A 24,103-nucleotide genomic window follows, 5' to 3' on the forward strand; every position below is an offset into this window, starting at 1 on the left:
GCTGGCGGAGCCAGATAATGACAGCAGTGGTAAGAGCAGCAGAACTCAGTCCAGTAGATAGCAAGTTGTACACCAGCACTATGTAGATGTAAGCAGACACAGTCTTAAGAATGCAGGCAAGGACAGTCACTTAGCCCTCTCCCTTGCGGGAGGGGAATCTTCGGGCACAGTGCAGTGGCAGAGAAAGTCACTAGGTAATAGATACTGGATGTGCAAAGGTAGCAGGGATAGTCTCTCAGGTGGAACGCACACAGCAGTCAAGATCTTCAGCGCATACCGTGAGTGCTGTAGTAGCGGTGAGCGGTGGAGGCAGGGCTGGAAGGAGCCTTCAGGCCGACACCGTCAGAAGGTCCAGGCAGCGGCAGTTAGGCAGCAGGTAATCCAGGTGGATTCAGCAGGAAGGAAGGAGGTAGCACAGCGTGCAACTCCCAGCTAGCAGATCAGGTACAGAACGAGATATACAAGCAAGGTAGTAACGTCCAGGAAAGCTATTTAAACCCGGCGGGCGGGACCAACAGGCGGTGATGTCACAGGAACCAGTATGGCCGAACGAAGCCAGGCTTAAGGGCAACAGTAAGGGCAAAGTCCGGAACACAGCAGAATAGGAACGATGCTTACACCAAACACCTGATCAGGTGGATTGTGACTGGGTAACGGGAACTTCAGACTGGATATAAGGCAGCCAACGCCCTTCTGAGTGGCTGGTGATTTCTCTGCTGGATTCTTGGAGACCAGTCTGATTCCTGCTTCCCAAAGATAAGTTTTTGCTCTGCTATTGAACTTTTTAGTTTTGGCTTTGTTTTCCTTGTTTTCTGAGTTCAGCCAACCCCGGCTGGGGGTGTGCTGGATTCCTTTTTCCTTGATCAGTGTTCTCTTTTGCTCTGCTTTCAGAATATTCTGAGTGCTGATATAGGGTTTGAAGTCTAGTGACTTCAGGGTCCTTTTTGCTTATCAGTTGTGTTGGTAATATTTTTAGCAGGGTTTTCTCGGATTGCATACAGCAGATTTTCTGTCCTGTCCTTTTTAGTTAGCTTGGGCCCCATTGTTTGCTCAACCTATCTTTCTATCTGTGTTAGTGTTTTCATCTTGCTTCACCGTCATTATATGTTGGGGGCTGCCTATTGCTTTGGGGTCTGCTCTGGGGCAGTCAGTTTTTCACTTTTCTCTCTTTAGGCTTATGTAGATCTCCGGCTGTGACGAGGTGTCTAGGATCACCGTAGGAACACTCCACGGCTACTGTTAGTTGTGTGATAGGATTAGGGGTCTGCAATCCGCTAGTTTCCAACCTCACTGATTTTCTGGGCTGAGCTTGTGTTTTGTTTATTCCTCCTCGGTGACTCAATCATAACAAAGAGTTACACACCGCCATTGCTAGAAAGGCCGGAGTGGAGATAGGACCGACAGATGTCATGTTGCATGACTTATTGGTGACTGGCCTGCGGGACGCCCCGACCAAGCAGACCCTGAGAGAGTAGGTGTGGGCGGATGCTTGCATCACTTTTGCTGACATAGGAAAAGAGGCCCGTTTACGTGAACAGGAGCAGCGGGTGACAGTCCCGGTTGGGAAGGTTCAGAGTGGTGAAGCAGAAGTTAAGACAGTTGTCAAACCAAAATGGGTTGAAGAGACGAGAAAGGAGCTGGTGAACATTCAAGGGGAATTGGCTCAGGTGAAGGAGAAAGTTGAAACCGGCCAGTACGCAGCAGGGAGCCAAAGTGATGCAGATGCCCTTAACGATGCCAGAAGGTTCCGCTGACAGAGGCCCTTCGCTTGCTATAATAGGACATATGACTAGGGAATGTCCACGGCAGAACGGGCCCCAGCCGCACCGTCCGTTAAACTATAGGGCTCCGAGCCTGGGGGACGTCGTCCCCGGAGCCAGAATGGAAAGGAAGGAGTAGTGAAAGTCCCGCAAATCTGGTGTCTATGTGCCCGCTGGTCTGGGCTGAGTTCAATAGCCGATCCATGCGTTGCCTGGTGGATAGTGGGTCTCAAGTGACAACGATGCCCGAAACTTATTTCTGTCAACACTTCCCAGAGACTCTACGGCCTGCGTGGGGCCAGGTAGTAAACCTGACAGCGGCAAATCACTTGCCCATCCCAGTTGCAGGGGTGGTGTGGATGCAGGTCTCCCTGTGCTGAAAAAGCCTTGGATGGAAGGGTGCAGTCCTGACCCTGGGGGAAGCCGGTCACGTTCATACTGTGACCCTGGGGATGAACATCCTAAAAGAGTTCGGAAAACTGCTCATCGATGAACCCTCTCATTTTTCCTTGAAACAGTAGAATCCGCATACCCCCAGCGATTCGTACAGCTCAACCCCAGGAGGCTTCTAGCCATGGGGAAACATTGGGAAAAGTGGTTGTACCAGGACAGACTGTAGTGACTCTGCCAGTCCGAGAACATGCCCCATTGGAGGGAGTAGAAGTACAACTGGAACCCTCCTTAACTGAACAATTGACTGCAGGACTCTTAGTAGCACAGATACTGGCCGTCGTACGTGAAGGGACGGTGTTCGTATGCTGCGTTAATTTGACAGATCAGGAAGTTGTGGTCCCACACAGGGGCGAAGTGGCACGGATACTGGGCGTGCCTGATGAAATCATGCCGCCCCAGGCCATACAGTTGGCGGTTAATCCAGAAGACCTGTGGTTGGTGAAGTTCACAAAACTTCTCCGACAACAGAACCACAATACATCCAGGAGCGTTGACACATACTAGATCAGATGCACGCCGAACTATCTGAACTCACACCTGCCCAAGTACAACAAGTGGAAGCATTACTCGGGCGATACAAGTCCGTGTTTGCGAATCATGAGGATGACTTTGGCTGTACTACGGCTATTACTCATGAAATACCAATGGGGGATGCAGCACCAATTCGGGAACGTTATCGGCAAATTCCCGCTCAGTTATATCAGGGAGTAAGAGAAATGCTCGGACAAATGACTTAAAATTTTTAATAGGTTGGACATTGTATGCTCTAATAGAATCCAATTGCCAGTCAGAGAGTGTGTGAACTTTTGATTGTCTGGCATTAACATATTATGGAGACTCATCCTCTCCCCCCTGTGTTTGATGAGTGGTGGCAGGGTTAAGTAATTGGGGTGTGCTGAATATGTCAGGGTGTGATTTATGCTCATTTTATAGCCTAAAACAGGGTTGAGGGCTGGATTGAGTGAGAGGGGATAAATTAACCTATGCAGGCGCACTCCACATCAAGTGCTGACAAGTGTGTACATGACATATCATTTCACAATTTCCTTGAAATAATTATTTATATTTTTTGTGTTTTCTAAAGTAGACGTCGAGATATCTGAGCTGCCCTATGTACCTTCAAAAACGTAAATGTATCACAACGGTGTGCCTAAAACATTACAAAGAAATGATGCACTGAAGATATTTCAAAACACATATAAAAAATTTCTCCAAAATGAGTACTGCAGCCTAGAGATGAGCGACTTTGCCTTTTTTCCGGGTTGAGTCGGGTTTCATGAAACCCGACTTTACTTTCTTAAAATTCTGGTAGAACGAAATCGGCCGACTATAGGGAAAAGTCGGGGTCCGACTGAAACACGAAACCCAATGCAAGTCAATGGGGAAGCAAAGTCGGCAGGGAGTGGAGGACAGTAAACACACCTACAGTGCCCATTTCAATGCCAACGACATCAATTCTTATTACTTAAGCTTGTCAACCTTAATTTACTTTATAATAATAGTTACGCATTGAAAACTGGGGGTTATTTGGCTAAAGATGTGGGGGGGTAGGGCTGGCGCCAGGTTTTCATGTGCCCTGGGCCAAAGAGTGTCAGTGCGCCCTTTTAACACATACCACAATTCATAATGCTCCGATACGGCACAGAAATATAGGTACAGTACAATGAAAAATACTTCACTGCTTACATGACATGACTGATATCTATTTTAAATTCTACAATAGCTCAAAAAACGGACAGTATATTACTCCATACAGTATTATGGCCACCACTTAGTGCGCCATACAGAATAATGAGCCCAATATATTTCTCCATACAGAATAATTGGTCCCATATAATGTTCCATACAGTATATGATGAGCTCCACATAATGCTACAGTATATGTTGGTCCCCATGGATGATGCTCCACTGTCTTATGGGCCCAAATAATGCTCCATATATAATGGGCCCCATTTCTAATGCTCCAGTGTATAATGGGCCCCATAAATGCAGCTCCAGTGTCTGATGTCCCCCATTTGGAATGCTCCAGTATATGTTGGTCCCCATGGACGATGCTCCAGTGTGTTATGGGCCCAAATAATGCTCCATATATAATGGGCCCCATTTATAATCCTCAAGTGTATAATGGGCCCCGTAAATGCTGCTACAGTGTCTGATGTCCCCCATTTGGAATGCTCCAGTGTATGATGGGTCAAATGGATGATGCTCCAGTGTATGATGGGCCCCAGATACCATTCTCCAGTGTATATTGCTCCCAATATTTAAAAAAATTAAATACCTCTCCTCGCTGGGCACTGCTCTACTCTGGAATCCTCAGCATTGCCATCTTCAAGCTCTCTGCACTCGTACTGTTTCGGTAGAGGGCATACAGACGTGATGTCATCGCGCTCTCTAACCTGAATGTCACTGTCAGGAAAGGCATAAGACGTCACGGCGGTGGAGCATGGAGAGGTAAGTACTGCAAGTGCTGTGTCACTGAGCAAGCAGGAGGGACCCACTCATGTGCGCCGGTACTGGCACAGGGCCCCTCATAGTACGCCAATGTATCTGACGGCGAGGGGGCCCCCCACCATCAGAGACACTTTATTGTACTATGAGAGGCCCTGTGCCAGTGCCGTTGCCCAAGGGTGGGACCACACACCTGTTCAGGGCAACAGCACTTGCCCGGGTGCGCCAGGTGGTGACCCCGGTCATGGGGGGGTGGGCAGCCCAGTTAGGGAGGTTTAAAAAATGGCATATGTTGATGTGTAGGCTGGACTTTCAGCAGCTGCAAATGGAGGAATTGCAGAAGTCCAAGGAAGAGGAGGACAAAAGCGAGCCTTTTTTCTGGCAACCTATGTGTTATCAGGGGAAGGTGGGACAAAATCCTTTGAAACCCATGCATGGTTCATTTTAATGAAGGTTAGATCAACATTTTGGGTCGACAGACGGGTCCTTTTTTCTGTCAGGATTGATCCAGCAGCACTGAAGACTCTTTCAGATAGCACACTAGCAGCAGGGCAAACAAGCTCCTGTAAGGCATATTGTGTCAATTCAGGCCATGTGTTCAGTTTAGAGGCCCAATAATCAAAGGGCAATGACCTGTGAGGGAGAACCTCGATATGGGAGAAGTAGTTTGTAACCATAGTTGGCAACTGCTGTCTCCTGTCATTTTCAATCGATTCAGTATTAGCTGTCGTGTGCGCGGTACTTGAGAAATCAGACCACAACATGGTCAGGAAACCCCTGTCTCCAACGCCAGTTCGGCTGTGTGCACCAAGAACACCTCTTCCATTTTGCCCACTACGGCTCATGAAGGAACCAGCTCCGCTGCTGTGTGCTGGGAATGCCTTTAACAAACGGTTTACCAGAGTTGCTTGTTTGTTAGCCAATATTAACTCTAGGTTCTCCTGTGGCATGATGTTGTGTAATTTGCCTTTATAGCGTGGATCCAGGATGCTGGCCAACCAGTAGTCGTCATCCCTCATCATTTTGGCAATGTGGGGGTCCCTTTTTAGGATCCGCAAGGCATAATCACACATGTGGGCCAATGTTCCAGGTGTCAATGCTGCACTGCCAGTGGTGGGTGGAGGAGCACTTTCTGGCAAATCCACATCCCTCCAGTCACGCACAAACCCTGTACCTGACCTTGGCATGCCCACATTTTCTATTGCCCCCTGAGAATCATCCTCCTCCCCAAAATAATCATCCCCCTCCTTCTCATCTTCCTCTTCTTCCTCCACCTCGTCCACGACAGTTCCCTGACCAGACAATGGCTGACTGTCATCAAGGCTTCCGTCCTCCTCCTCCTGCTTCTCCTGTTGCTCAGCTGCAGACGCCTGATCCTTAATGTGCGTCAAAGTTTGCATGAGCTTATGCATAAGTGGTATGCTCATGCTTATGATGGCGTTGTCTGCGCTTACCAGCCGTGTGCATTCCTTAAAACACTGAAGGACTTTACAGAGGTCTTTCAGCTTTGACCACTGCACACCCGACAACTCCATGTCTGCCCTCAAACTGCCTGCCCGTGTATCCTCCCACAAATGCATTACAGCCTGCCTCTGTTTGCACAGCCTCTCAACCATGTGCATGGTGGAGTTCCATCTTGCAGCAACGTCTATGATTAGGCGGTACTTGGGGATGTGGAGTGATCGCTGCAGCTTCGGCATACTACTGGAGTGTACGGGCGAGCGATGGATGTGCGAGCACAGTCTTCGCACCTTATGGAGCAGGGCTGTTAACTCCGGATAATTATTTAGGAAGCACTGCACCACCAGGTTCAAGGTGTGAGCCAGGCAAGGTATGTGTGTAAGTTTTGAAAGGGCTATGGCTGCCACAAAATTCCGCCCATTATCACTGACTACCTTGCCGGGCTCAAGATGTAGATTGCCCAGCCATGACACAGTTTGTCGATGCAAGTAGTCGGCCAGTACCTCCACGGTGTGTCTGCTGTCACCCAAAGACATCATTTTTAAAACAGCCTGCTGCCGCTTACCACTAGCTGTTCGATAGTGGGACACCTCGTGTTCAACACTGACAGATGTGACTGGAGTGCTCATGCGACTGCACTCTGTCGACGAGCTTTCGCTTCTGGAGGAGGAGGAGGGTCGAACGCCTACAGCCAACTGTTTCCTATACCGTGGGCTAGGCAGCACTGTTCCACTGCCGCTGTCCCCTGTGGAGCCTGCATCCACCACAATAACCCAGTGCGCAGTGATGGACACGTAATGGCCCTGACCATGCCTACTGTCCCATGCATCTGTTGTGAGGTGCACCTTTCCACTCACTGATTGTTTTAGTGCATGGACAATGCGGTCTTTCATATGCCGGTGGAAGGCAGGGATGGCTTTTTGAGAAAAGAAGTGCCGACTGGGTAGGTCATAGCATGGGACAGTGTAGGCCATGAGCTCTCGGAAATCTTTGCTTTCAACCAAACGGAAGGGCATCATCTCTAGTGAGATCAGTTTGGCAATCTAGACGTTCAAAGCCAGTGTACATTGATGAGAGGATGAGTACTTTCTGTCCTACTGAGAGTGTCTGGTAGGGTGAGCTGGACTTGAGAGCTGCATGTGGGGGAACTAGCGTTGGACCTGACGGACTGAGAAGGGGTTGGTGATGGTGAGGGTGTTGATGGCCTAGATTCGGTGTTTCCTCGCGAAAATATTGTGAATCCCCGACTGCTTTGGCCTAGCGACGACACCTCAACATTTCATGATGGTGGTGTGCTTAGCGGTGGCCTTACAGTCGGGGAAGCAATGGAGCGTTGCCGGCTAACTTCAGTCGGAGCAGGTGCACATGTGCTACCTGAGCTTTTGTAGTCCGTCCACGCTTGCAAATTCATGTTGGTTAAATGTCTAAGCATGCAACTGGTATTCAAATTTCGCAGATTTTTCCCTCTGGTAAAGGTCCTTTGGCACTTGTTACAGATAACCTTTGCATCATCAGTAGGATTTTGTTCAAAAAAGTGCCACACTGCACTCTTCCTACTATGGTACAAATTTTCTGGGCTTGCACGCTGTGCTAATTTGACAGTCTGGCCAAGCTGTCCTGCAACTCTTTTAGTTTTCTTACAAGTTTTTTGACAGCTACGGGCCTGTCGGATAACCGCTGCTGCGACGACGATGCCTGCTGCGGATCCTTCTCCTGTTCTGGCCTATTGTCACCGGCACCCTTTTGCCCCAATGGATGCCAATCCGGGTCAACAACTGGGTCATCCATGCACCTTCCTCTGTACCTTCCTCTGTATCACCATGTAAGGTGGTATAGTATGCGGGAAGGGGCACCTGAGTTTCATCAGGGTCTGATTCAGGCTCTGTAGACTGCGAGGGCAATGTAGTGCTGTGGGTGAATGTGCCAGCAGAATCATCTAGCAGTGGCTGTGCATCAGTGCACTCCATGTCAGATTCATCTTGGACTGGGGAATTCAGGATTTGACTTGATAACCCAGGAATGGTATGTGAAAAGAGCTCCATGTAGTAATCTGAAATGTGTGCTGTGGCATCCATCTCTTTTGGTGTGGGTGGTGAAGGACACAAGGAAAGGTGTTGCTCCTGACCAGAAGCCTGCACTGACAACTCTGTGCTTGCAGTTTTTGTAACTTCAGAAGAGGAGGCAATAGAGCTGGAGGCTGTTTCGGCAATGTAAGCCAAAACCTGTTCCTGATGCTCCGGCTTTAAAAATGGGTTACCTACTCCTAGAAAAGGGAACCTTAAAGGCCTTCTTGTGCCAGACGATAACGCAGGCTCAACACCTCCTGCCTTAGCTGCTATTGTGCTTTTGGCAGAACCAGCTGATGCACCACCACCACCATCAGTACCAGCTGTGCCCCTCCGCCCATTTCCGCGGTTTCTTCCACCATACTTCCTCATGTTTGGGAAAATGTGTCAAAAATGCCAGCAGAGAAATGGTACTGTATGAGGAGTGTACAGCTGTGTAAGGTGTATGTAAAAAGTGAAATCTCCGTATATATTTTGTGAGTCACAGACGCTCACTCAATATGTATTTCACTGTAATCCAACAGGCAGATATACGGTAGTGTATCAGAAGTGTACAGCTGTATGCGTTGTTGGTGAAACTGTCAATCTCCGTATATGTATTTACGGAGTGTCATACACACATGCTGACTCTGTGCAGATGTGACCGTAATAAGAACACCAGATATCCGATACTGTTTGAGAATCGGACAGCTCAATACGGTGTATGGAGAAATGGAAGTGTTCGTATATTTATTTACAGAGTCTCACACACACACTCTGACTCTGTGTAGATGTGACCGTAATAAAAACACCAGATATCTGATACTGTTTGAGAATCGGACAGCTCAATACGGTGTATGGAGAAATGGAAATGTCCGTATATGTATTTACGGAGTGTCACACACACATGCTGACTCTGTGTAGATGTGACCTTAATAAGAACACCAGATATCCGATACTGTTTGAGAATCGGACACCTCTATACGGTGTATGCATGGAAAAATGTTAATCTCCGTGTATTTTTTTACGGAGTCACAGTCATATAGCATGTATTTGTCCGTGATACCAGCCGGTACACAGTAGTGTGTGAGGAGCGTACACCTCTATACGGTGTGTGCAAAAATTTACACTCAGTAACTACTGAGCAGAAAAAAAGGAATAAGAGTATTTTTGCTTTGAAAAAAGCAGTCTGCACAGCAGTGTGCACACAGCAGTGCAGCTATCAGGTAGCCTTATAAGGCTGCCTAATAACCACCAGCGCTGCTGCACACAAAAGTGTGAAAAATGAAGGATTCGTAACTGTGCAGAGAAAAAGAATAAAAGTTTTTTTTGCTTTTAAAAAAGCACTATGCACAGCAGTGTGCAAACAGCAATGCAGCTATCAAGGAGCCTTATAAGGCAGCCTTATCACCAACCGAGCTGCTGCACACAAATATAGCCTTCCCTGTCACTGCACACTATACTGTTGTGTTGTACAGTGAAAGTCGCTATCAGCAGAAGCACTTTTTTTTCCTGCTTAAACACTCTCCCTATTGAGAACGAGTAGCAGCAACCTCTCCCTATGCTAAGATCAGCAGAAGTAAGATGGCGGTCGGCGCTCACAGCCTTTTATAGCCACTGTGACGCCACACAAAGCCAGCCAATCACTTGAATGCCCTTTTCTAAGATGGTGAGGGCCGCTGCCTATGTAATCGCGTTGCCCACAGTGTGCGTCCTTGATGATTGGCTAAGAAAAGGCGCTGGAAGCATTGTGGGAAACGCGACTTTGGCGCTCAAGTTGGCGACCTCATGGCCGACCTCACGCTATGGTTGGGTTTTGATCGGCGAAACCCGACTTTCGCCAAAGTCGGCGACTTCTGAATTTGGCCGACTCGTTTCGCTCAACTCTACTGCAGCCTGTTCTTCCCTGTCTCAAGATCAGATAAGAGTGACCTGATAATATGTCTTTGAGCTCTAGCCTTCCATGATCAGCAATTAATACAGTGTTAAAAATGAAAGGTCTGCAGTCCTCATGAAGAACTATGCACACTTTCCGTAACTTTGTTCAAGGATTTAGTTGATATATTTTCACTGTATCATTGACCTCAGGCCAAACAACAACTAATAAATTACTTACCAGAGGTTGACTAGAAAAGGATGTTCAAGACCTTGCATGATCTGCAGTTCTTTAAACACATTCCTCACTTCATTGCGCTCCACACATTTCTGTTTGTTCATGTATTTCATTGCATACATTTTCTTTGTATCATGTTTCTGAACAATGCAGACCTGATAAAGAAGATAAGGTTACTGTACAAATTTCATGATTCTTTAAACATATTGTTGTACTTTTAAGAATTCTAAATGAAAAGGATTCTTTTGGAAAAAAAATAAATTAAATGTACTGTATATAAACTTACAATTTTAAATGTATTCCTAAAATCCTTTCATTAGCAAATCACACTTGATTTTAAGGCGATAAAGACTGCATAACTTTAAAATGGCGGTGTTCTTCTTACATTTCCAGAAATAGGACAAGTGCCTTATTTGCAATAAGAAGCTCGGCCCCCTACCCTTCTGATCTAATACTGGAGATACCAGGAGTGATGCAGTAAGATGAGGCTGCTCACACTGCTGTTCACCCTGTCTTTCTGATATAGTACTGGAGATCCCAGCAGTGCTGCAGTAAAAATAGGCTGTTCTAACTGCTGTCCACCATAACATTCTAATCTAATAATGGAGATTTGAAGTGCTGAGGTAAGAAGAGGCTGCTCACTTTCTTAACCAAAATGTCTAACTGGCATTCCACACTGCTGTCCACCCTGCCTTTTTTACTGTATCTAATACTAAAAGATACCAGTACTGAAGTAGGAGGAGGCAACTCACACTTCTCTCCAGCTTGTCTTTCTGATCTAATATTGGATGTAATGGAGTGATGAGGTATGAAGAGGTTGCTCACACTTTTGCCCGCTATGTCTATTTGTCTAGAGATAATAGGTGTGTTGAGGTAGGAGGCTGCTCACACTGCTGTCCACCCTGTCTTTCTGATATAATACTGGATCAATTCGGGGTGCTGAGGTAAGAAGTGGCAGCTTGTACATTTGTTCACACTGTTATGTTGAGATTAACCCCTTTCTGCCATTAGACATACTATCCCGTCCATGTGCCCTGGGACTTAATTCCCAAGGACGGGATAGTACGTCTAATGCGATCAGCGGCGCCCACGTGGTGAGCGCCGCTGTTCGCGGCCGGGTGTCAGCTGATTATCACAGCTGACACCCGCACAATGTGTCAGGGGCGGTCACGGACCGCCCCGACACGTTAACCCCTTGTACACCGTGATCAAACACGATCGTTGTGTACCGGGGGTTAAAGGGAAGCATCGGCAGGGAGGGGGCTCCCTCCGTGCTTCCCTGAGCCCCCCACGGCAGCGCAATGTGCAGCGCTGCTGCCGGGGGCTCCTTCCCTACAGGCCCCCGGATCCAAGATGGTGACAGGGGCCTTCGGGGGCCTGTAGGGAGCTGACTTCCTCACTGCCTGCAAAGCGCAGGCATGAGGAAGTCTGCAGAACTGCCTGTGACAGATTGCTGATCTGTCACAGTGATCTGTGATATGACAGATCAGCGATCTGTCACAGGACAGTGATGTCCCACCTGGGACTATGTAATAAAGTAAAAAAAAAAAAAGTAAAAATAATTTTAAAAAAAATCGCTAAATAAATTAGTAAAAAAAAAAAAAAGAAAACAATATTCCCCAATAAATTCATTTTTTGAAAATAAAAAACAAACAAACAATAAAATTACACATATTTGGTATCGCCGCGTCCGTAGCGACCCGCCCTATAAAACTGTCCCATTAGTTAACCCCTTAAAAAATAAAAATAAAAAACGAAGCAAAAAATAATGATTTATTATCATACCACCGAACAAAGAGTGCAATAACACGCGTTCAAAAAGACGCATATAAATATCCATGGCACCGCTGAAAACGTCATCTTGTCCCGCAAAAAACGAGCTGCCATACAGTGTCATCCGCAAAAAAATAAAAAAGTTATAGCTCGCAGAATAAAGTGATGCAAAAATAATTATTTTTTATATAAAATTGTTTTCATTGCAAAAAACCGACAAAACATAAAAAAACAACCTAAATGAGGTATCGCTGTAACCGTACTGACCCGAAGAATAACAGCGCTTTATCAATTTTACCGCACGCAGAACGGTGTAAATGCACCCCCCAAAAGAAATTCATGAAACGCTGGTTTTTGTTCCTTCTGCGTCCCAAAAATCGGAATAAAAACCGATCAAAAAATGTCACATGCCCGTAAATGGTACCAATAAAAACGTCAACTCGTCCCGCAAAGAATAAGACCTCACATGACTCGGTGGGTCAAAATACGGAAAAATTATAGCTCTCAATATGTGGTGATGCAAAAACTATTTTTACAATAAAAAGCGTCTTTTAGCGTGCGACAGCCGCCAAACATAAAAACCGCCATAAATAGTAAATCAAACCCCCCCGTTATCACCCCCTTAGTTAGGGAAAAATAATAAAATAAAAAAAATTTATTTATTTCCATTTTCCCATTAGGGTTAAGGTTAGGGCTAGGGCTAGGGTTAGGGCTAGGGCTAGGGTTAGGGCTAGGGCTAGGGCTCAGATTAGGGTTAGGGGTGTGTTGGGGTTAGGGTTGGAGTTATAATTGGGGGGTTTCCACTGTTTAGGCACATCAGGTGCTCTCCAAATGCAACATGGCGTCTGATCTCAATTCTAGCCAATTCTGAGTTGAAAAAGTCAAATGGTGCTCCTTCCCTTCCAAGCTCTGCCATGCGCCCAAACAGCGTTTTACCCCCACATATAGGGTATCAGCATACTCAGGACAAATTGCAAAACAACTTTTGGGGTCCAATTTCTCCTGTTACCCTTAGGAAAATAAAAAATTGGGGGCAAAAATATCATTTTTGTGGAAAAAAATGATTTTTTTATTTTCACGCCCAGGCGTTATAAACTTCTTTGAAGCACTTGGGGGTTCAGAGTGCTCACCACACATCTAGATAAGCTCCGTGGGGGGTCTAGTTTCCAAAATGGGGTCACTTGTGGGGAGTTTCAATAGTTTAGGTACATCAGGGGCTCTCCAAACGCACATGACACCCGCAGACCAATCCATCAAAGTCTGCATTCCAAAACGTCACTACTTCCCTTCCGAGCCCTGACGTGTGCCCATACAGTAGTTTTCTCCCACATATGAGGTATCAGCGTACTCAGGAGAAATTGGACAACAACTTTTGGGGTCCAATTTCTCCTGTTACCCTTGGGAAAATAAAAAAATTGGAGACTAATTGATCATGTTTGTGGAAAAAATATGATTTTTTTATTTTCATGCCTGGGCATTATAAACTTCTGTGAAGCCCTCGGGGGTTCAAAGTGCTCACCACACATCTAGATAAGTTCCTTAGGGGGTCTAGATTCCAAAATGGGGTCACTTGTGGGGGGTTTCCACTGTTTAGGTACATCAGGGGCTCTCCAAAAGCAGCATGACACCCACAGACCATTCCATCAAAGTCTGCATTCCAAAACGTCACTACTTCCCTTCCGAGCCCTGACGTGTGCTCATACAGTAGTTTTCTCCCACAGATGAGGTATCAGTGTACTCAAGGCAAATTGGACAACACCTTTTGGGGTCCAATTTCTCCTTGTACCCTTGGGAAAATGAAAAAATTGGTGACTAAAAGATCATGTTTGTGGAAAAAATACGATTTTTTTATTTTCACGCCCGGGCGTTATAAACGTCTGTGAAGCATTGGGGGGTTCAAAGTGCTCACCACACATCTAGATAAGTTCCTTGGGGGTCTAGTTTCCAAAATGGTGTCATTTGTGGGGGGTTTCTACTGTTTTGGTACATCAGGGGCTTTCCAAACGCGACATGGTGTCCGATCTCAATTCCAGCCAAAAACGTCAAATGGCGCTGCTTCCCTTCCGAGCTCTGCCATGCGCCCAAATAGTGGTTTACCCCCACATGTGGGGTATCAGCGCACTCAGGACAAATTGCACAATATCTTTTAGGGTCCTGTTACCCTTGGAAAAATAAGAATTGAGGGTGAAAAGATCATTTTTGTGGAAAAAATATGATTTTTTAATTGTACGGCTGTATGTTATAAACTTCTGTGAAGCCCTTGTGGGTTCAAAGTTCTCACCACATATCTAGATAAGTTCCTTGGGGGGTCTAGTTTCCAAAATGGGGTCACTTGGGGGGGTTTCCACTGTTTAGGTACATCAGGGGCTCTCCAAACGCGACATGGCGTCCGATCTGAATTCCAGCAAATTTTGCATTGAAAAAGTCAAACGGCACTCCTTTCCTGCTGAGGTCTGCCATGCGCCGAAACAGTGGTTCCCCCCACATATCAGGCATCAGCGTACTCAGGACAAATTGCACAATAACTTTTGCAGTCCAATTTCTCCTGTTACCCTTGGTAAAATAAAAAAAATTGAACCTGAAGTATTTTTTTAGTGAAAAAAAGTTAAATGTTCATTTTTTTTTTAAATATTCAAAAAATTCCTGTGACGCACCTAAAGGGTTAATAAACTTCTTGAATGTGGTTTTGAGCACCTTAAGGGGTGCAGTTTTTAGAATGGTGTCACTTTTGGGTATTTTCTATCATATAAACCCCTCAAAGTGGCTTCAAATGTGATGTGGTCCGTAAAAATAAAATGGTGTTGCAAAAATGAGAAATCGCTGGTCAATTTTTAACCCTTATAACTTCCTAACAAAAAAAAATTTTGGTTCCAAAATTGTGCTGATGTAAAGTAAACATATGGGAAATGTTAGTTATCAAGTTTTTTGTGTGCCGTATCTCTGTGATTTAAGGGCATAAAAATTCAAATTTGGAAAATTGCAAAATTTTCAAAATTTTTGCCAAATTTCTGTTTTTTTCACAAATAAACGCAAGTTATTTGAATGAAATTTTACCACTAACATAAAGTACAATATGTCACGAGAAAACAATGTCAGAATCACCGGGATCCATGGAAGCGTTTCAGAGTTATTGCCTCATAAAGGGACAGTGGTCAGAATTGTAAAAATTGGCCTGGTCATTAACGTGCAAACCACCCTTGGGGCTTAAGGGGTTAAATAGTTATCCTAGAATTAGCTTTGTGTTTGGACAGCATGAATAACCTGATAAGTACCTTTCAAACTCTTGCCTTCAGTAGAAGCATTTACATATCTCATGTGATTAAAACAAAATTATATTTCTGCCATTTACAGCATGATAACTGTAATAAGAATGTTACAGAAACAGCTTACCTTTCCGAAGCTTCCTTTTCCAATAGCTCTTAAAATTTCAAAATGATTAAAGTTTACTGCAAAAAAAAAAAGAAATTATAAATCATTAATATACTGTAGTTTACTTACACTAAGTAAATGTCTAGAACTAAACAGATCAGAAAACATAACCTGCTACGCCACAATTCCTAAAACCTTTCTATGCATTTCAGAATTTTTTTTTTGAAACTTTGAGTCAAACTTTGAGTGTATTATTTTAAAATGAGAAAGTCTTTACATGAAGATTGGAAGATCAAATGCACAAAAGTACATAGAAAGAGAAAATTTACATTAATGCTGAAATCATAGGAATATTATTGGTATTCATTAAGGTTTCCAGATTAAAGACCCCCCTCTCCCTCATGTATATAGTACACTACAGAAATTAATATCTTAAGTATCTAATATGTTAGATGTATTAATTTTTATAAGAATATTGCTAGAAAGGTGGCAATTTTTGAGCATTTGGGTACTGTTGCATTCACTAAATAATAATCTCCAGGTTACAGTGGGGAAAAAGTGTCTTTTATACTGATAACAAGTCAAACAGGTGCCATTACTACAAGTAATGAGTGGAGAACAGAGGAGCCTCTTAAAGAAGAAGTTACAGGTTTGTGAGAGACAGAAATCTTGCATGTTTTAGGTGACCAAATACTTATTTTCCACCATAATTTGCAAAAAAAATCTTGCCAAATCAGACAAGGTGATTTTCTGGATTTGTTTTCTCATTTTGACTCTCATAGTTGTGGTCTACCTATGATGTAAATTATAGGCCTCTCTCATCTTTTTAAGTTGGAGAACGTGCACAATTGGTGGCTGATTAAGTGCTTTTTTTTCCCCACTGTATGTGGCCCACAAGAAAACAATTGCTGCATGTTAGTGTACAAGTGAGGCAGTATATTTTTTTTTTTAACATGGGGGCCTTTGGATCATAGGTCACTGTATGGTAGGGGTGGCATTCATTGGCGGCTTTGAGTTAAGCACACAGGAGAATTTTTCTACATGTAAAGCACCAAATATAAAGCCTAAATGCAATGTAAAAAATGTCTAACATACTCTTAACCAAATGTCTTACAAATAATCTATATTTTCAATAGAGTCTCCACATAATGATAGGGTATTTTACTTCAGGGACCACTAGCCATCAGCTATAATTTGAGGCAACCTAGCAGCATGTGTTCAGTTCCCCTGCACATGAGAATTTAAGGCAGTTATCCTGCAATCTTTTTTCCTGTCAAAATGATCGCACTTCATGAAAAAAAAATACTTTGATATTTTCATTTGAGTATTTGCTGCACTTTTCCTCCAGTTCTTGGTGGTTTCCACGGGCTGCTTAGTCTTTCAATTTATTCCTCACACTGTGTATGCTATAAAGAAAACTATAGTTCCCAGAAACATCACTGGTGTCTGATCATGTCCACTTCATGCCATGAGGATGGGAAAAGTCACATGCGCAGTTTGTCAGCTCACAATTAAGCATGCTTGGCCGCTAGAAAAGCACTACCAGTCAATATATCCAAAAGTATTGACAGATCAACAACTACTTGCCATGGATAAGTTTGGAGAATCAGTGTGAGCAAACACTTCTACTTAGAAAAATGCATTGGAAGACTTTTATTATTTTCCCAGTTCTACACACTGAGCCATCAATTATATTTTAGGAAAAAATATATAAGAATGACTGCCTATTTAAATTGATTTGGGATATCCACAGCTGGTTACCATTCTTGTCTAACTAAAAATTCTCTAGGAGGTCGAAGATAAGTTTCCCAAATAAACTAATTCTCTAATTAGGACCAGTCACAAGGTAAAAAGTGACCGGTAATTACAATGATTGCTGAGCACGGCAAGTAGGCGTTGCTCACAAGTTTCTTTGGAGGCGTAGCTTTAGGCATAGCCACAACCTCTTAGTAAAGTCCATAATATTTACCGCTAAATAAAAATGCTCATGTGTCTGGATACAGGAAAGATATATAACTTTGTACCGTGTTAGCCTGTAGATAGAAGAATATTTAGAATTGAGAGTCCTCAGTGGTTGATACCTTTTAATGGCTAACTGAAAAGATGTTACCATCTTTTCAGTTAGCTATTAAAAAGTATCAACCACTGAGGACTCTCAATTCTAAATATTCTCATGTCTCTGGAACGATATGGCGGATGTATAAAAAAAAAAATTTGATTACTCAGGGAGCAATGACAATAAAATAAGAGTAAAACTGAACACTTCTGTCCTCTTGACAAATCCTCTTTAAATTGTATGTTCCGCAAAATAAAAATAAAAAATCCTTTAAAGCAAGATTTTTAAAGTTTCAATCCTTTTTCATTAGTTAAATGCATGTTTAAATTACTTCATATGGATGTAACTGGTCTGTGAAATTTCACAGTGGTCTGTACCTAGTCTTGCGCTGTTTTAAGGAAAGTAGTTCACATTGCAACCACAATACCCAATACCCACAGCACCCATTACAACAACCACAATACACCACTTCGTATATTCTGTCTTGTATTGATGAATGACAATATCTCATGGAGTTGTAATTAAGGGCACAGTGATCACAGTCGTAGAGGTTGCGACCACGACAGGACCGACGCAAGAAGCACAAGTATTGTTAAACAACAATGCCAGTTTTATCCCCTTAACGACCGCTGATACACCTTTTAACGGCGGCAGTTAAAGGTACTTACTGTATTTTACGGATTATAAGATGCACCCCAAATTTTGAGGAGAAAAATAGGATTTCTTTTTTAATAAAATGGTGGTGCTTCTTATAATCCATGCTTCAGGCCGCAAGCTGGGATGAGGGGGTGTCCGATGTGCAGTGTGCCGCTGCAGGTGTCCGGTGCTGCAGGTGTCCCCGGCGGTGCTGCCTGGGGTGCTCGGCGCTGCTGTCCCGGGTGTTCGGCACTGCTGCCTGGGGTGTCCGGTGCTGCGGGGGGCTCTGCCAACATTTCGTGAAATGATGTCCGATTCACATTATGTCCGTGACATTCATGAAACAATTATTTTTGCTTTTGATAAGAAATTCTACCTAAAACATAGGAGAGTTTCTATGGGGCAAAATTCTCTTTAGCCAATCTTGTCATGTCTTTTTGGGAAGAGCAATTTTTGTACACATCCCGGAATCCATTTTTTTTAATCTATTCACTTCTAGGGCAGATTTATAGATGATCTTCTCTTTATTTTGAGGGGTGAGGTTACATATATACAAACTTCACTGAACATATCAACGCCAATGAGTATAATCTCAAATTCACTCATTTTTTTTTATTCTACCACCATTACTTTTTGGGATATGCAGTTTTCTTCATATTTCTTCATCCACATTCAGGAAACCCACTGCTGTAAATAGTATCCTCCACGCTACCAGCAGTCACCCCAAACACACCATCAAATCCATACCAGTTGGGGAATATACTAAGGTTTTCCAAAACTGCAGTGGGAATTTGTCTTGTCAACATGAAATGAGAAATGCAGAGTCCAGACTGTTCGATAGAGGTTATCCCAGATGGATGTTATATTATGCATCTAACATTGCCTGTGCCAAAGACAGAGCTAATCTGATTGAATATAATAAAAAGAAAAATTCCTCTAGTGTGGCTAACACATTTCCCAAACCAGTATTGTCCATTTAATATAGTACACAATTTTCTGCTATTAAACAATTATGAAATATTCATTTATTATTACTGCAAAAGGCCATTTTGGGAATATTACTGTATGGGGGCCAGACTGGCGTACATTACTCCTCCACAATGATAAAAATCACAATTTTGGCCTATACATTTTCATTAATTAATAGAGCTATGATATGTTCCGATTGTGTAGAATGCATAAAAGGTGGGCAACAGTATTGCATGATGGTAGAAATGGTGTATTTTACTATTGAATTGTTGCCACTGAGGGGGCAAATTATTGATATGTATTATTTGAGCATAAAAGCAAACATTTTTTTTTTTTCGTTACTGTATGGGGGTTTAAAGAAGGATTTTCCTACTAACCAGAGGTCCCAAAAGGGAACATATGCATTAATATTGTATGGAGGTCAAAGAGGGGAACATTTCTACTGTGATTGGTCACAAAGGGAGACATCACCACTGTAATATATATTACTTTTGGGGATACTATGGGGGAACAAAAGGAAGGTACTGAAACTATGCAGGGCACCAGGGTTGTACTATTGCACTTATCTATTTCATTTGACACAACACAGAAGTGGGGCAAAAAGTGTGGAGGGTGCTGTAGCAGTGATCAGTCATAGATATGTGTTCCCTTTTGCAGAGACGAGTTCTGCTGTAACATCTGTTCTGAATATGGTAGAAATGCGTAAATGAATTACCGTACTTCAATTGGAGTTTAGTAAGTCATTGGATTTACCTATATTTTATTCACTTAAACTATATACCGTAATTTACATACTGTAAGATCTGTAGAGTTCCTGAGTATAATTGTCAATAGTGGTACTATTAATGTTGTACTGTGGTTTTTTAGACTGGTCAGTATAGTGGTATTACATAGTTACATAGTTATGTAGGGTGGAAAAGACCTACGGTATGTCCGTCAAGTTCAATCTTTCTCCACCAATTGTACATTTTGTCACTAATTTAACTATAACCCACAATGTTGTGTATTGAGGAAATCATCCAGCCCTTTTATAAAAGCTGTTCTAGTATCTGCCATTACTACCTCTTGTGGTTGGCATTCCACAGTCTGACCTCTCAAACTATAAAGAACTCCTTCCTATTTAGCTGCCGAAATTGCCTTTCTTCCTCCCATAATGAGTGCCCCCTGGTCCTAAGTATGGTCCTTACAAGGAATAAGACATGTGCCAGTCCACTGACCACACATATTTATACATGTAAATGAGATGCCCTCTGAGGTGTCTTTTTTCTAAGCTAAACAAGCCCAACTTTTTCTACCTTTCATCATATGAGAGAACTTCCATCCCTTGTAATAACCTAGTTGCCTGTCTTTGAACTGATTCTAACTTCTGAATATCCTTTTTAAAATGCGGAGCCCAAAACTGGATCTCATATCATAGATGTGGCCTCACCAGTGATTTAAAAAGGGGTAACAATACGTTGGGATCACAGGATTTTATCCCTCTTTTTATACACCCTAAAATCTTGTTTATTATTTGGTTACTTTGTGGTGGTAATATGTGGTATGGTCACTATGTAGTGGTATTTATCCCCCTTTTGCGGTTTATTATTGGTATATTAGTTTTGTTATAGCAGACTTGTTCAGTATTACTATTGTGATATTTGTTATTCGGTAGCTGTATGACTACAATTTAGAAGTATTACTTAGCAAATTATCTTACTGTCATGTTTTCTATGAGATTTATATATATTTATTATGAAATCTTTTTTTTTAATGTGGGGAAGACATATGTTTTTACAGAATCTAGAACTCCACAACAGCCCATACATCTGACAAAGTTACCAGTGAGTGCCCAGATCCATATTTTGCACTGGGGACCATAGGACTCTAGTCGCTCTACTGGTTATAAGGGTTAGGATAATATATAATCATTTTCTTTTTTTTTATTAAATATACAGTATTTTAGATATAAAGAGCTTCAGTAGGAACACTGTGAAACATTCAAGGAAATTTTCACCCTGCAATGAGGAATATGTAGGTTTAGCAGAAGCAGTGGAGAGCTTACATTCTGAATGCTGTAGGTCACCGTTAAGATCAATGGCGTACTGGGAGAAATTAGTTTCAGACGGTCAAGGACAAATTAGATCTGACAAACTCTTGCTTGACTTGTCCTGCCTCACAAAATCAAGCATGATAGATTTTTATTAACATCTCCAGGGTGGAAAATTGTCGTAAAAGGCTACTAAACTAGGCCTGAAATGCACGTTACCTACTGAAATCAATGCCATCTTGTGCTTTCTGACATGTGTGCCATTATCTTATTATACTTATTAAGATGGTTTCAGGCTGCTAATCTCCAAGATCTAAACATTCAACATAAAAATGTATACCTATTAATTTTAAAACACTGAATTGAAAGGATCCAACAAAGCTATTAAGAGGTGTTTTATTTTGCTCAAATAGTATATAACAGTATGTTAGTTATAATGTCACATCCTGCCATTTTAAAAATTCAGCTTTGGAATACTTTACTAAATTCAGTTTTACTGGTTTGTTTATATCGAACAGGGAAACAAACAGTACCAAAATTGTAGTATTCGCCCATTTAATACCATTCAATTCTGAAATAACACTGCAATATAGTGTTTTAATAAATACTACCACTATATAACAATACTTCCACAAACATGCACACTATACTGCATACCTAGGCCACATAATACTGCTAGTGAGTACAAAAAATAATCCCAAATAGGGACCATATAACGCTATCACCTGGTGCTCAAAGAATATTCAATATCTAGTATTAATAATAATAATTAGTAGTAGTAGTATTAATACAGAACCATAATAAAATTTAATTTAAATCCCAAATACCACCACCATACAAGGAAAAATTAATCTGAATTCTTTTAGGGATAATTTAATAAAGTTTGAAGTGGCAATTCCTGGTTCATGTAGTGAAGGCGTTCAAGGGTATTAATGAAAGGTGATAGCCTGTGTTGCTGCAGAGCTTAATATTAAAATGCAATCTCTAAAGTCATACGGTTAATAAAGTTACATTCTTGGTGACCTGGAATAGTAAATGGCTTGGAGTTCACAATCTAATTGTCTATGGAATACCTGGGGAAACTGTGGCCTGCGGACCACATCAGGCCCTCTATCTTTTCCAATCTGGTCCCCAGACTGGGAAAGCAGAAGAGCTGGTATTAGTGACGGGCCTGCTATCCCCATTGCCATCTTGATTTCCCCAGGATGCATATACTTGCTTTCCGCTCTGTCTTCCAACATTCAGTCTTTGTGACTGCTGCTGTGAAACCTTGGTCTGCAAAGTAAGACTGAAGCCGAGCAGCGGAGGAACAAGGACGAGGTGAGTAGTGTTTTTTTGTCATTCGCTTATGGGAGGAATATATGGGGCCATCATTACTATTACATCATACTTTGGAGTTCATCAGTCTGTGTTTGGGGACTGTGCAGGATTATACTGTGTGGTAGCCATCATAAAGTGTTTAGGGGCTGTGAGGGATCATACAGGGGGTCATCATTCTGTGGTGAGGGGCTGTGGAGGGTCATACTGTATGGGGGAACCGAGGGGGCTACCATACTGTGCTGGGATTTGTGAGGGCCATAATACTGTCCTAGGGGTTACCATACTGTGGAGGTCATAATTCTATGTTTAGAGGATTGTGGAAATCATCACTCTGGGTTTGGAGACTCTGGGAAATAATACTGTGTTGGAAGTGGTGTGGGGGATGATACTGTGTAGGGGACCTCAGGGATCATCATATTGTGTATGGGGGGCTGTGAGGGTCTTCACACTTCCTGGGAGCTATGATGGACATCATAATGTGTTGGGTCCAAGGAGGATCATACTGTGTGGGTCATTATCTTATATATAGGATGTCATGATTCGTTTGTGGGAACATACTTTTTGGGGGGCTGTGTGGGCCATCATGCTCTGTTGGGGGGCTGTTGGGGATTCTAATATGTGGGCAGTTATACTGTGTTTGGTATCATACTTATCATACTTTTTGGGGCGGCTAATACTGTATGGGGGCTATGGGGTCCAGTATACTGTGTGTGGAGCTGTGGGACCATCATACTGTGTGTGGGGGCATCATACTGTTTTGGGGGAGCTAATGATCATGGTGCAATGGCTGAATAACAGGAGCAGTGTGATTTACTGCTTTTTATAATCTTTATAAAAAACAGCTAATGATATAGCTTTGATCTGCTCAATAATGAGCAATAAAATAATAATAATATGTTAATGTTAACATTGATCAGATTTAAATTAAAGCATTAGTTCAGCCCCAGTGATGAACCGCCAATGCTAGCAGGCCACGCGACTGCTATGGGGCCTGTGAGATGGAGGGGCCCTGTGTCAGCACCCGCACTCCATCCGTATCGGGTCCCACTCCACCCAGCAGAGCCCTAACTCCGCCAGTCAGCACCCGCAATGGCCCCCATCCGGCCAACAGTGTGAGCAATGATGATGGAGAAGTTAGTGTCAGCAGACGATTCCACTGCCATCATTCTTCCTCGGCATCTGACATGTCAGAGCAGCGGATGCGGTGACCTCATTACAGTGTGCCCGCTGTTCTGAAATGTGCAGCACTTTACTCCACATGCTCAGGAGACTAGAGCATCTGGTGGAGAGGTGAGTATTGTATTTATTTTTTTAAATCAGTGACTGTTGGCCGTAAAAGAGTATGGAGGACCATGGGGAGTGCATTATATTGCATGGAGTACCATGGGAAGAGCATTATATAGTATGAAGGACCAAGGTGCGTGCACTAAATTGTATGGAGGACCAGAACCATGGGGACTGCATTATATTGTATAGAGGACCATGGGGAGTGCATTATATTGAATGGAAGTGGATTGCCTGCTAGGGCAGTGGGGTACTCGGTACCGGGACGGTATTTCACAGGGAAGTGTCACAGTAGCGGTGACCCGGTCTGTGGCCCTGGGTGTCTATGTAAGGGAGTGAAGTGATGGAATAAAGTTTATGAATAGATGAATCGTGACGCCACCTGTG

General features: G+C 43.1%; 1 protein-coding gene across 1 annotated transcript in view; it reads right to left on the reverse strand.

Annotated features, from left to right (window-relative positions):
* The window catches only part of STK32A (serine/threonine kinase 32A), a 449,372-nt gene that overhangs the window by 288,495 nt on the left and 136,774 nt on the right, over positions 1-24,103 (reverse strand). Inside the window, exons 3-4 of the mRNA XM_073575249.1 lie at positions 15,444-15,499; positions 10,284-10,435 (exon numbers count right to left, since the gene is read on the reverse strand). Of these exons, the coding sequence (XP_073431350.1) occupies positions 10,284-10,435; positions 15,444-15,499 (208 nt within the window). The remainder of the gene's footprint in view (positions 1-10,283; positions 10,436-15,443; positions 15,500-24,103) is intronic.

This window comes from Dendrobates tinctorius, unplaced genomic scaffold (genome assembly GCF_039654945.1).
Source record: "Dendrobates tinctorius isolate UK_male_01 unplaced genomic scaffold, ASM3965494v1 ptg000043l, whole genome shotgun sequence".
Lineage (NCBI taxonomy): Eukaryota > Metazoa > Chordata > Amphibia > Anura > Dendrobatidae > Dendrobates > Dendrobates tinctorius.